At 33.3% G+C, this 14,706-nt stretch overlaps 2 protein-coding genes across 3 annotated transcripts; both read left to right on the top strand.

Moving 5' to 3' along the window:
- The first annotated feature begins 8,317 nt into the window (after window positions 1-8,317).
- LOC130801159 (23 kDa jasmonate-induced protein-like) lies at window positions 8,318-11,084 on the top strand. Of its 2 annotated transcripts, none has more exons than XM_057664940.1 (3): window positions 8,318-8,387; window positions 9,330-9,775; window positions 10,588-11,084. In XM_057664940.1, exons 2-3 carry the CDS (start codon window positions 9,350-9,352, stop codon window positions 10,810-10,812), a joined length of 651 nt encoding a protein of 216 aa, XP_057520923.1. In that variant the 5' UTR covers window positions 8,318-8,387; window positions 9,330-9,349; the 3' UTR covers window positions 10,813-11,084. The 2 variants fall into 2 exon arrangements, with proteins under 2 accessions (XP_057520923.1, XP_057520922.1); XM_057664939.1 differs by having other exon boundaries at window positions 8,338-8,387; window positions 9,333-9,775.
- Window positions 11,085-11,473: 389 nt separating this feature from the next.
- LOC130801111 (uncharacterized) lies at window positions 11,474-13,190 on the top strand. Its single transcript, XM_057664871.1, has 3 exons — window positions 11,474-12,059; window positions 12,147-12,902; window positions 12,970-13,190. Exons 1-3 carry the CDS (start codon window positions 11,474-11,476, stop codon window positions 13,188-13,190), a joined length of 1,563 nt encoding a protein of 520 aa, XP_057520854.1.
- Window positions 13,191-14,706: the final 1,516 nt, after the last annotated feature.

The following is a 14,706-nucleotide window of genomic DNA, read 5'->3' as shown; positions in this document are numbered from 1 at the left end:
ACTATTATATTCAATTCTAACCACTTCAACACAATAATATATACCAAATAGTGTTGTGTGCCAATTTTCGTGCAAAACAAACCAAGTTTTACTTTATGCGCGAAAGTGCCAAAAAAGCTTAAAACCCATAAAATCGCAACTTAACACGTAATTACTAGCATATGACTATTATTTTCAATTCTAACCACTTCAACACAATAATATATACCAAATAGTGTTGTGTGCCAAGTTTCGGGCAAAACAAACCAAGTTTGAGCTACTTTATGCGCGAAAGTGTCAAAAAAGCTTAAAAACCCATAAAGTCGCAACTTAACACGTAAATTTTAGCATATGACTATGATTTTCAATTCAAACCACTTCAACACAATAATATATACCATATACTGTTGTGTGCCAAGTTTCGTGCAAAACAAACCAATTTTGAGCTACTTTATGCGCGAAAGTGCCAAAAAATCTTAAAACCCCATAAAATCGCAACTTAGCACGTAATTTCTAGCATATGACAATGATTTTCAATTCAAACCACTTCAACACAATATTATATACCAAATACTGTTGTTTGCCAAGTTTCGTGCAAAACAAACCAAGTTTGAGCTACTTTATGCGCGAAAGTGCCAAAAAAGCTTAAAACCCAAAAAATCGCAACTTAACACGTAAATTTTAGCATATGACTATGATTTTCAATTCTAATCACTTTAACACAATAATATATACCAAATAGTGTTGTGTGCTAAGTTTCATTCAAAACAAACCAAGTTTGAGCTACTTTATGCGCGAAAGTTCCAAAAAAGCTTAAAAACCCATAAAATCGCAACTTAGCACGTAATTTCTAACATATGACTATGATTTTCAATTCTAACCACTTCAACACAATAATATATACCAAATAGTGTTGTGTGCCAAGATTCGTGCAAAACAAACTAAGTTTGAGCTACTTTATGCGCGAAAGTTCCAAAAAAGCTTAAAAACCCATAAAATCGCATCTTAACACGTAATTTCTAGAATATGACTATTATATTCAATTCTAACCACTTCAACACAATAATATATACCAAATAGTGTTGTGTGCCAATTTTTGTGCAAAACAAACCAAGTTTTACTTTATGCGCGAAAGTGCCAAAAAAGCTTAAAAACCCATAAAATCGCAACTTAACACATAATTACTAGCATATGACTATTATTTCAATTCTACCAACTTCCACACAATAATATATACCAAATAGTGTTGTGTGCCAAGTTTTGGGCAAAACAAACCAAGTTTGAGCTACTTTATGCGCGAAAGTGCCAAAAAAGCTTAAAAACCCATAAAATCGCAACTTAGCACGTAATTTCTAGCATATGACTATGATTTTCAATTCAAACCACTTCAACACAATAATATATACCATGTACTGTTGTGTGCCAAGTTTCGTGCAAAACAAACCAAGTTTGAGCTACTTTATGCGCGAAAGTGCTAAAAAAGTTTAAAACCCATAAAATCGCAACTTAACACGTAATTTTTAGCATATGACTATCATTTTCAATTCAAACCACTTTAACACAATAATATATACCAAATAGTGTTGTGTGCCAAGTTTCATGCAAAACAAACCAAGTTTGAGCTACTTTATGCGCGAAAGTGCCAAAAAAGCTTAAAAACCCATAAAATCGGAACTTAGCACGTAATTTCTAACATATGACTATGATTTTAAATTCTAACCACTTCAACACAATAATATATACAAAATAGTGTTGTGTGCCAATATTCGTGCAAAACAAACCAAGTTTGAGCTACTTTATGCGCGAAAGTTCCAAAAAAGCTTAAAAACCCATAAAATCGCAACTTAACACGTAATATCTAGCATATGACTATTATTTTCAATTCTAACCACTTTAACACAATAATATATACCAAATAGTGTTGTGTGCCAAGTTTCGTACAAAACAAACCAAATAGTGGTATGTGCCGAGTATGGCATCGCATACATTTTTCTCTATGTGCATAACGTCAAGACAATGCCTAACCTGTAGATCTCTCCAATATGGACGCTTTCAAAAGATTGATTCTTTTTTCCATAATCGTTCTTCACCCCCTTGCACCTGCCCTATTTTACCAAATACAGTCTCAACTCCCTTAACCTGTTCATAAACCTCATAACCGGTCAACGATCGACGAGCTACACGGTCCTCAACCTCCCCGTTGAACATCTTATTCTTCTTACGATATTGGTGATCTCGTGGGAGGAACTTTCGATGGTGCACGAATACGTGTTTGCACTTAGGAATCCACGTGGATTCCATGTCATCGATACATATTGGGCAGGCTTTCTTCTCTTTGTTCTTATACCCCGATAAGTTGCCATATGCCGGAGAATCATTAACGGTGCATAAAAGCATTGCACGCAAGGTGAATCTCTCATTAGCATATGCATCAAACACGGAAACGCCTTCATCCCACATCTTTCTCAAATCCTCAACGAGAGGTGCAAGATATACATCTATGCCATTGCCAGGTTGTTTAGGACCCGAGATAAGAAGCGAAAGCATAATGTGCTTACGCTTCATACACAACCAAGGTGGCAAATTATAGATCACTAACAGTACCGGCCAAGTACTATGTTGAGAACTTTGATTGCCGAATGGGTTCATTCCATCCGTAAATAGTCCGAGCCTTAAATTACGAACCTCATCCCCAAAAGTCTTATTCAACTTATCAATACTCTTCCACTCCGGAGAATCAGATAGATGTGTGAGCAAGTGACCTTTCTTCACCCTATCTGCATGCCACCTCAAATTTAATGCATCTTTCTTTATGGAAAACAAGCGCTTGAATCTAGGTATTATTGGAAGATACCACAATACCTTAGTCGGGGTCCCTTTAGCATACCGAGCCCCTTTACGCTTGTAGCGCGATAAGCCACACCTAGGACACTCTTCTAAGTTCTCATTTTCATTCCGACACAATACACAATCATTCGTACACACATGAATCTTCTGGTTCTCTAAGCCAAAAGGACACATTAGCTTTTTGGCATAATATGTCGACTTTGGAAGTTCATTTCTATCAGGAAGCATCTCACCTAACGCTTCTAATAACATTGTGAAACTAGCGTCACTCCAATTAAACTTTGACTTAATGTTGAAATTTGTCAACACTTCTGTTAGTATGGTGAACTTTGTACATCCAGGGTACAAAGGCTTTTGAGAAGCCTCTGTCAACAAGTCAAAACCACGAGGACGTTTTCCTAACTTATCCTCGACTCCCTCCATCATCTCATCAACACGATCTATATCCCCATCGACATTCTCTTCTTTTGTCTCATACCCATCAACATGATCTACTACATCCTCATTGACATCAGCCACATTATTGACGTCCTCAACAACACTTTTCTCTTTGTTAACTCCCTCCTCACCATGCCAAACCCAAACATGATATTGAGGCCTAAACCCACGTCGAAGTATGTGCTCTCTAAGGATATCAACACTATCTTCCTTTGATACATTGCCACAAGTGACACATGGGCAATAAAAACCAACTTCCCCCGTCCTAACTTGACGTTCAACCGCAATACTACAAAATTCTAATACGCTATCAATAAATTCTGATGATTCAATGCTTCCATACATCCAAGAACGATCTTTTGTCATCCTAATTATTGTGATTAATTAATTCAAAACAATATTAATACACAACTTTTAACATATATACTTATCCCATGAAACAAAATTAATGAAACTTGGCATGAAACAAAATTAATTAACCAAAATTAACCCTATTTAACCCTATATAACATTTATATTATTTAAAGTGTTCAAATTATGTATATTTTAATTACAAAACATACATAACAAAAAAAAAAAACAGTTTTCTTTAACCAAATACACATAAATCAAAATAATTAAGAAACTAATAATATACAACTACATACATAAGTAAATTATTCACATTCAAATATACAACTACATACATTAGTAAATTATTCATATTCAATCTACCCTAAAAATCCTAATTAATCAAAATTATTCACATTCAAATATACAAGTACATACACAAGTAAATTATTCACATTCAAATATACAATACATACCTTGGTAAATAGATATGATAATGTTGTTTTTAAATTTGATTAGGCAACCTACAATGAAAAAAAAAATAAAAATTAGTATAAAATAAACTAATTCCCCAAAACATAATGAAATTTGAAGAACTTAAATTTAAGTTTGAAAAAATAATACCTTGACGAAGAACAAGAATAAGCCCTTATTTCGTGGGTTTTTGAAGGAAGCAACAATGGTGGGTTTTTGAAGGAAGGAATGAAAATGGTGGGTTTATTTTGAAATGTTCGTGGGTTTTTCGTGTGGGTTTAAAGAACTTGAACAAGAAGAACGAACTTGAAGAAGAAGAACGAACTTGAAGAACAAGACAATAGCAGTGTGTTCGTGGGTTGAACAAGAAGACAGTATGCAAAATTGAAGAAGACAATGGCACTTGAAGAAGACAATGGAACTTGAAGAAGAACACAGTACGTAGCAGCGTGAAGAAGAAGATGTTTTATGAAACAATAGCAGCCGTTTTCAAGTGTTTTATGAAAATTCTTCGTGTGGGTTTAAGGGTATAACGTTAAAAGGCGGGATTTTTTAATGCTTATTTGCTGCGGGCTAAGAAGAACCGCATCATATACAATGAATCTTCAACTAATTGCTGCGGGCAATGGAAAAACCGCAGCATATACCAACTTATTTGTTGCGGGCATTAGTGAAATCGCAGCATTTGATATTATTTTTTTCGTTTTTTTTTTTGCTATTTAATGCTACGTCCAAATAAAACCGCAGCAAATGATACGCAGCAGATACATTATTTTCCACTAGTGTTTCCGCTATAGTTTTATGTATAATTAGTATTTAAATTGGGTTGTGACCGGAGTAAGACTATGATAAATGTTTACTCAGCATGAGTTGATTGTGTGGTTTTGTTCTTTGAACATGTCCTAGTCGGGGATAAATTTGAGAACAATGAAGTCAACGGTAGCGAGCAGTGTAAAGATCATTAATAAATAAAATAGTCTCAACTAATCATATAAAAGAATGTAAGTAAAGCAAATCTTTAATTCAAAATTATTTTAATGCTTATTTTGGGTTATTGGAGAAAAGATTCAACTTTATGAGGTGATGTGATTTTGGGGAATGTTTGGTGCCTGCGCCATTTGCAGGTTGTTATTTTGAAATTTTGGTTTTAACTTGCATGGTGACTTTTAGTCAAAAGAAATTTTTGTTGGTTATTCGATTTACAAATGAAATTCTGCCGGCTTTTTTTGTAAAAATTTATATATTTTAAATTGTTTTAAATGATTCTTATGATGTAATTTCTTTATATCTTTCAAAGGTTGTAAACTCTGCTATTTAAATTCTTTGATAAATGTTTAGTCGATAATATAGTCAGTTGAGTAATTGATTATATTATCAACGTTATTACTCGATACAAGTGTTAAGCTTTCGCATTAGTTTAAATTAAACTTGTATAATCAACTGGTTAGTTTTGGGTTGTTACAGTCTTGACTCATGGGAATTGTGTAATTTTGTTTATAGAAGTCTTAATGTCGAGACTACGGATTTCGTTAAGTCCAAACACAATTATAAGTTGTGGTCTAAACCAATGGAGGAAGCTTTGGACTTCTAAATTAGAATGGTTGGCCAAAGACTCGTATGACCAGGTTATTACAAATTCAAACACTGACTGTCCTCCTCCACCCTCAAATGATCTGCTTAAGAGTGTACTTTGTGATTATGTACCTAATGTTGATAGTCCTTTATCGATGTTCATTATGATCATAATATTGATCTCCTCGATGTTGATATGTTGCATAGTGAAGCATTCTATTTGAGTGCTCTCCATTTCAGTAACAAAGAACCTTCAATGAACCATAATAGAAGAGTATACTAGAAAAAAGAGATGTAAACTAATAGAATGTTTTTTCATATGTTGCAACTATACAAAAGAAAATTAATTAACGAAGCTAAAAATAGAATATAAATAAAGGCTAAAAATGACCTTAGACAATTCCACGTAAACAAACAAATGACAAAAAATAACAAACACTAAATTGTATTTGATGATGCGGGTTGTGGAAATAAAATTGAGATTAAGTATGACAATGGACCAGATATGACAGGTATACTTCTATTTGTATTCATATTCATTTTTTAAAAGGGGAACAAATCTCACCCTGTATACAGTGGGCAATAGGCATGAGGACCCAGATTTATATCCACGGATATGTGATATGGGCAAAAAAGGGTAATTTGGAATATTGTCTTCAATCTCTATCAACATCCACATCATTGCAAAAATCTAGCTTGCGCTTATTTTCTTTTTGTTGAACCTTGCAATCAACATAATAGCTTGATCCATAACAGTCAACTAGGGGAAGATAAGAGTCAAGTTTCATCTCGCATTTAGACAAAGAGAATAAAATATCTTAAAATATAAAATGACAAATCTACCATGCTCAAAAGTCAAGATTAAGGTCAAACAAAATCTGTAGACCCTTCTTTAAGTCATATACATGAGTTATCAACCTCCCACTGTCCATCAGGTTTTAAATCCTTAAGAATAGTCAAAATCCTAACTATCCGCTTCCCTCAACTATTCCCACTCCTTTCAACCACTACTTAGAAAACCACCTACTTATCTAATAAATTACTTACTTACTCTCATTTTCCAAAATTAACTTTCAAAAACCCTACAGACTATAGCAGATCAATATAAATATAGCTCCTCTCCACGATAGAAAATAAAGTTAAGCAATTCTTCTCTACAAAAAATACTCTATTCGTTTTTATTATCATCATACCCGGCCTAACTTAAACATTAAAGAGGCTTTCCGGAAAATCAGCTATCAATTTAGTCTTTGTTGTTGCAGGTGATCATTTTCAGACGATTGTATTAATGTCCACCTTCAATTCATTAAGGTATTTAATCAGGGGCGGAACTATAAGGGAGCATGGGGTTGCATGTGCAACCACATACTGGTGTAAAAATTTTTGAAAGTTTTGCTTGCTCTAAGAATCAAAGATGGGTCCCCTGTCTGCTAAACGCTTGGCCACTGAGCTATGTGCAACTCTTTGATAATATCTACACTTGATACCATTTATTATTAATTACAAATGTTGTATTTAAAGCAGTCGAATACCACAATAAGTTAATTACTATGTGTATTTCCACTAATTAATTATGCAAATGTTCTTATTGACTAAACTTTTGCTATGATTAAATGTCTAACCTCAGCATTTACTAATTTCCCTAAATTTATAATTTTTATTTTTTTCCTTGTAGTCTATTTTATTATTAAATTTGTGGGAGTCATTTTTTGTTGAAAAAACTCCTTTTGAATTTGTAATAATACAATGCGATAAGCATATACATCCTCCATATCTTAAATGCTAAAATCAAATGGTGACAAACAAAAAGAAACAAAGACGGTATTTTCTAATTTAATGCTATTGAATTTTTAAAATCCTGTTTGAAAGTTTATATTGTACTCTCTTTGTTTTCTGTTTTTGGTTTGTGACTTTTTAATACAAAAATGCTCGCAAATTTGGTCAAAAAGGTCACTAAAAAAATGGAACGGAATGATAATTATGAAAAAATTCAACTGCACGGGACTATAGAAGATGAACTTAGGCAACCCCATCATTCAAATCTTGAGTATGCCCATGTATTTAATACTTTTTGTGCCGCTATAAATTCGACAGTTTTAATACGTAAATCAGTTTTTTTTTTTTTTTGAGAGGCAGTGTCGGTTTTGAGCCCTTCTCGGGTAAATATTAAATGGTGCTATTCATACCTGATTTTGAGCAACACTTTATAATTAATTTGTTTGAAAACTTATCATATGTTTGAAGTAATTTTAGAATATAATGTTACAATACATTTTGTCTAAAACTTTTTTTATTGTAGTGGGTAAATATTAAATGCCACATTTTAAAAGACATTGCAAAAATGAATAGGACATTTAAAATCTGAACTCCGTCATCTTGAGAGGAATCGTTTTTTATCATAATGAAAACTAGTTTTAGATAGCCATTAGTTTTTTAAGTTTCTTTTACTTATTTTTAGTTTATTAATAGTTGTAGTTATTTTTATTTTTAATTCTCATGAGTAAAGGGACGAACCCCCATAGGCTATTATACTGAAACACTGTATGGGCCTAATTGATGGGCTGGTCACAAATTTGGCAAAATCTAATACAGCTCATGGGAGATCCGCTTATGATTGATAAAAAATGAGTTGTCTTGTGTTGGGCATCTAGTATAAATAGGCTTCACCTCAAAGCTTGCTTCAATATTGAAAGCAACAAAGTCCTCTTTTATTAGTTTCATCTCATCCTTTTTCTTTTTTACAAAAGGTCATCTCTTCCCTTTCTCCCTCTTCATTTAAACATATTTTTTTTTATTTTCTATACTTTCGCAAAAACTACTACAGACAATTAAATTCTTTTTTTTTATATATTATTTTTTAAATTGGATAAACTTTATGTACAAAAATTCTAACAAAACAAAGAAAGTAACTAGTGCGGCGGAGCTACAAGTTAAAGGAGAATATTTTTGCTTTGCCGGAAAAATCTTGTTACAAAAACTTCCAATATAGATTTAGGTTTTTCTAATAAAATTAACATACTCCCTCCTATTCAGCTTATATGTCCCATTTTCTTTTATGATCAAGTCACTTTAATTGTCCCATTTTTATTTTTGGTATGGGTTTTTGACTTTTATGCCCTTAGTAGCTTTATCATATTTTCAATTATACACTCCATTATCCACTCTCTTTCCTATCCTTAGGGTCTCACTTTTGCCTCTCCTTAAAATCCGTGAAAAGTCAAATGAAACTCTTAAGGTGAATAGAAAGGAGTATTAATTTTTGCTACTTTGATCTAAAGTGGATAAAAAGAAATACTCCCTGAAAATGTCTATTTACTTTTTAAAACTCTTAATTTATATTTTATTCTTAATTTATAAATTAAAACATAATCAAGTAAGATCTAGTTTAATTAATTTCAATACAAATATTATTAATATCCGCTTTTTATAATATTATGTTATGTATAATAAAAGATTTTATGTATTAAATAAGTGTATTGAATAGCGTGAAAAAAATAAATTTTTAACATTTTTAATAAAAATAGAGGTAGTATGTAAACATGTGTGCTAGATTCATAAGTTTGAAAAACCATATATTATCTTTTGTAGTCAATAAAATGTATTGGAAATATGTTGGTTTTATAATAAAATAAAATAAAAAAAAAAAAGGAAATACAGTGAATTAACGAGATCTAGATGGTAACTTGCAGCAGGTACGGTGTTGACGAGCATGGAGAACGTATTCGGAACGGCTATCACGAATGAATACCTGAAGAATCATCCAGATTATGAAGGCAGGACTAAAGATTTCAGTGTGAAGGAGCTAGCTCAATATGCGCTTGACATGATGAATGAAAATCTCGAAAATGATAATGCGAGGGAGTATCTGAAGAAGCTTCATGAAAAGTATGGTTCTGAAGGGGTAGATTGTATGATTTACAATGCCACTGGTGCTCCAATGAAATCAATTGATTACAAAATCTGGGAAGGAGGTGTCATATCTATACCCCTAGAAACCATCGAAAATGGTCAATGGGGTGTGTTCTTGCATTCAAAAGCTACAGCCAAGGGTGCATTAGTATTGGATGCCCGTTATGAAAGTGGTGAAAAAGCCGAATGGCTACTCGGATGGCGAATTACAAACGATTCAAATTCGGTAAACCTCTTAATTCCATTCTAACCAACAACATTACTTATAACTTCCCTACCTTTTAATTCACATTACACACTTACTTTTAGAGCTGAATCAAGTTTTAATTATTTTTTTTTATCAAATCACTATGATTATTATATCACCATATTAAAATACACCCATCACATCACTGAATAAAAATGCAAACAAATGTAAACAATACTTCTATATATATTTTTTTTTATCATAAACTGTATCAAAATTTTTTAGAAAATATGTCCATCCTTTTTTAAAATAACATTTATTTATTTGGTTCTATAAACTCGTACAACCTTTGAAATTAGGATTTTTTCATATGTTATTTTTAAATAGAATTTATGAGTTTTAGATTTTAAACTTTAAATATGATTGCTCATCGATCTATAGTTAAAAACATATTTATGTGAGATCTTATTAGATTTGTCTTAATATATATATTTTCTTAGAATTTTAACTATTTATAATTAAAATTATTTGACTTTTAAGTTTATATTATAATCTTCACAAAAAAATAAATGGGAAGAACAAATAAAAACAGAGAGAGTATAAGAATTGTTATAGTTATATAAGGCAAAGTTGAGAATTTTAAATTCATTTATTTCAATATTTTTGTCCTGTCGTGGCCTGTTCCATGAAAATACCACATTCTACTTAATTTAAATTCACTGATCAACTCACAATTTCAATTACTTATTTCACTTATTCTTTCTTAATTGTATACACAAATTGAAAACAACAAATATCATTACAAACAGGACTATTCGTAATGAAATATTCATATTTTGTCATATTGACAGTGTTTTGCGGATTTTAGTGAGTCACTTACATTTTCAAAAGCAAAATCTTTTGAAGAGAAAGAAAAGGTTTGGAACCAAATAGAAGAAGGTCTTACAAAAAACCTTGTATTATTTAACAAGGTGAGCAAGGGTAAGACGGGTTATCTTGTCACTCGCGGTGGTATAGGCGGCACAAAAAGGCCGGTGTTGGATGTAATGCTGTCTATCATCTCACAGGACATTTGAATTCATCAATTACCTGTAGGCTGTTACATTGCATACAAACGCAATGAAAAATGTGATTGTGGAACTCAACTGTACCGTGAATGCAAAAATGCAAATTCGCTTTCCTTTTTATTTCGTTGTATTCAATAAAAGTTCTTATTTGTTTGGTTTACCCCTTCATGTTAAGTTGATCAATCTTAATGATGCATGTATCAATATAAGGAATTATGTCTTGTATCAAAGTATTTTCATGAATATTATGAAACAATTGAAACATAAGTTTTTTTTTAAGACAAGAATTACGCCTTTTGTCTCTATATTTCTAAATGAATATTTGTGTACAAAATATTTAATATTAGAAAATACAGGAAATTTTTCTGCTTTTTTCCGACTAAAATTCTGACCGAAATTCTCTTGGAAAAAATGTTTCCAATTTAATAAATGATAATGTTGTACTTAATCACAGCTTTAACCATACTTACAAATATGTTAAGAATATTATATATTTTTTTTTTGTAGTTTCTTTTATTCTAGGATATGATATCATTGATTATTCTTGAACATAGTTGCTGAGATCTTTGTATACTCTATTTATTGAGGTTGAATATCATCTTCTAGGGCAAGCTTTTAAGCCCTAACTCTAAAACTTCGTATGGTATTAGAGCATAGTACCATTAGAACAATGGCTGGCAAAGATTCAATGCCACCACCTTCTACACCAACCAAAATTGACATTACATCTCACTATTACCTTGGTCCTCATGATCGTCCCGATGATTTCATTACGCCTACTCGTCTGAAGGGAGACAATTATGATGAATGGGTAGGAGATATTCAAACAACATTAGAGGCCCGCCGAAAATTCGTTTTTCTTGATGGAACACTAACATCTTATTCTTCTCCTTGTACTTTGACAAATTGGAATACTATTCATGCTATGTTAATCTCATGGATTATGAACACCATTGATCCAGAAGTAAAAAGTACACTTTCAAAATACAAGGATGCCAAACATCTCTGGGATACTTTACAAACTCGGTTTGCTACAGTCAACGGACCTCATATTCAGCAGATTAAGACTTCTATTGTCAAGTGTGAGCAAACCCCCACTATGTCTGTCAGCACATACTTCCGAAAGTTAACGACTTTGTGGGAAGAATTAAACCATCATGAACCTTTGATTAATTGCTTTTATTGTACTCACTGTACAGCAGGTGATGCACATGAATATTGTCGTGAAACTAAAAGGCTTCATGATTTTCTTATGGGTTTATTCACTGAATATTATGCTCACACTCGGAGCAACATTTTATCTCATAATCCTTTACCTACTCTTGATAGAGCTTATTAGTTAGTGATTCAAGAGGAGCGTGTTCGGCTTGCCAAATCAATTTCTGTCGAGCAGCGACATAATGCTTTGGGTTTTGTAGTACGTACTAAGAGTCCTTCAGAAGCATTGGATGATAAAGTTGATAAGGTTGATAAGTCTACCTTCTATTGTACTAACTATAAGAAAATGGGTCATATGACCAAGTATTGTTTTGAATTAATTGGGTATCCTGAATGGTGGCAAAATAAGTCTAAGACTGGTGGTAACAGTCGAGGTAAGTACACTCAATCAAGTGGAAAGGGGCGTGGCTCAAACCGTGTCAACGCAACAGCCATAAGCAATCGCCAAGGTGGTTCCACTCCTAGTCTTATTGAATCCTCTTCCTTTGTTTTCACCGTTGACCAATGGAATGCTCTTACTTGTATAATTGGTAACACTATAATTTCTGAAGATCGTTTAACTGATGAGTTTGCTAACCATTTATGGATTATTAACTCTGGTGCAAATCGTCATCTTACTTGTAATGATAAATGGTTGTTTGATATCCATCTAGTATCTCATTGTCCTGTTGTTTTGCCGAACGGTATCACTGTAATGGCCACCGAGGAGGGTTCCATTCGCTTATCCCCTTATCTCGTTCTTTCTCATGTGCTTTATGTCCCTGAATTCAACTGTAATTTAATTTCGGTATCTCGTCTTATTGACGATAGCAATTATACTGTCCAATTTAACTTAGAAGCGTGTTCTCCAGCACCTGTCGCGGAGGCTGATTGGAACGAGTGTTAGGCGGGAGGGATTGTTCTACTTTGAAGGGCCTTCATCAATTCATCATGTGTCTACACCTACAGCTTCTTCTACATTGGAGTTATGGCACAAGCGGATAGGTCATTCTTCGGAACAAGTAGTGAAGCTTCTTCCTTCTACTCATAATTCTAAGGGTAATTTAAATAAAGCTTGTGAAGTTTGTTGTCGTGCTAAACGTTCTAGAGACAAAATTTCTTTAAGTACCAATAAGGCCTCTCGAATTTTTGAGAAAATCTATTGTGATTTTGTGGGTACCATACACTGATGCTTCCTCTTGTGGTTCACATTATTTTTTTTGGCAATAATGGATGATTTTTCGTGAGCCATTTGGATTTATTTGCTCATTGATAAGACTGAAGTGTTTCATATGTTTATGTCATTTGTTGCAATGGTGGATAGACAATTTTCACAAACAATTAAAATTGTTCAAAGTGATAACGGGAAATAATTTAATTGTTTGTGAGATTTTTTTAATGCCACTGGCATAATATGTCATTAAGTCCTCTTACTTTTCATGCACAAAAGATTAATCATTACTTTGGATGGGGTCAACCCCCAGCGCTATGTTGTGTCTCCCAATGGTAATTCTTCATGGTCAGCTTTTAAAATTTCAAAATGCTGTTTAAGAGTACTGAAAGAGTTTCGAACAGTAGCTCTTGCCACTGTTGAGGTATTGTGTTGGTTCATTAATGGACTAGGCTGATGATGTTTGGCTGCTCCGGAAGTAGAAAGGTGATCTACCGGTGCAGCAATTTGTTGTTCTGTTAGGGCAGCAATTTCATAAGCTCTTTCAGTGATTTGCCTCGTATCGTTCCTATGTTCTGTTGTGCCTTTCCATTCCTTCCCAAGTAAGATTTCTTGAATGTTTGAAATCCATTTTGATGTACCTCAAGTTGGGGTTTGTGTTATCTTCGTTTTCCCATTCGATAGTCATTGTGTAAGTGGCCAAATTGAGAGCATTTGGAACACCATACAGCGACCTAGTTGTATTGAACCAATTGACTAGTAAGTTCATCATTCTCATTCGAATACAAGAAGTTCCTCCAGGAAACCCTCTACCACATTCATATATACCAAGACTGTATAATACATCATTCATGTTTTGTTGAGTGTGGCATTATCAATTTTCAAAACCTTACCTTGGTATCCTACAATGTTCTTGAGTGCCTCCTCTGTCCAATACAACAAATCCATGACCCAAACCGGTAGGTCGTTAAGCTGGATTTCTCATAGGATATCTTAGGGTACCAAGGTTTCAGAATGAACGACTTCTTATCGAAGAGAATTCCATTCATGTTGCAAGCAATTTCCTGGTCTGATTTGGAATTAAACCTAATAAGGAATACTCCTTTATGCACCATACCAATTTTGATCTATCACAAGATCTTTCCAAATTCTCTTAGCAAATTCCTCAATGATTTGAAAGGGGGATTTGCACTAGAACATAAAAAACTACTGAGTTTTCCTAAAATGTATTTCCTCTACAATGTCATATATTTTAGAACATTACCAATTTTTCTAGTTAGGGAGGGAGTAATTGTTGCTGTTGAGGTTGTGTTCAAAGGACTATAGATTGAATCCTTTGAAGATGCTTCCATTTCAGTTATTGCTAGGTTGCCTTTAACCATTGTGGCCCATGTCTGACCAGTAGCAAGTTTCAATTGAGGTGAGGAGGCGTGGTTTGCTTCAAAATTCACCTGGGTATTTATCGATTGAACAATTGGAAATGACAAATCCTCTTCCGAGAGAGCTGGGGAAGAATCACGAGTGGATGGACCTAG

The sequence above is a fragment of the Amaranthus tricolor genome, chromosome 15, assembly GCF_026212465.1.
Source record: "Amaranthus tricolor cultivar Red isolate AtriRed21 chromosome 15, ASM2621246v1, whole genome shotgun sequence".
Classification (NCBI taxonomy): domain Eukaryota; kingdom Viridiplantae; phylum Streptophyta; class Magnoliopsida; order Caryophyllales; family Amaranthaceae; genus Amaranthus; species Amaranthus tricolor.
This window is presented reverse-complemented; position numbering and strand designations above follow the sequence as displayed.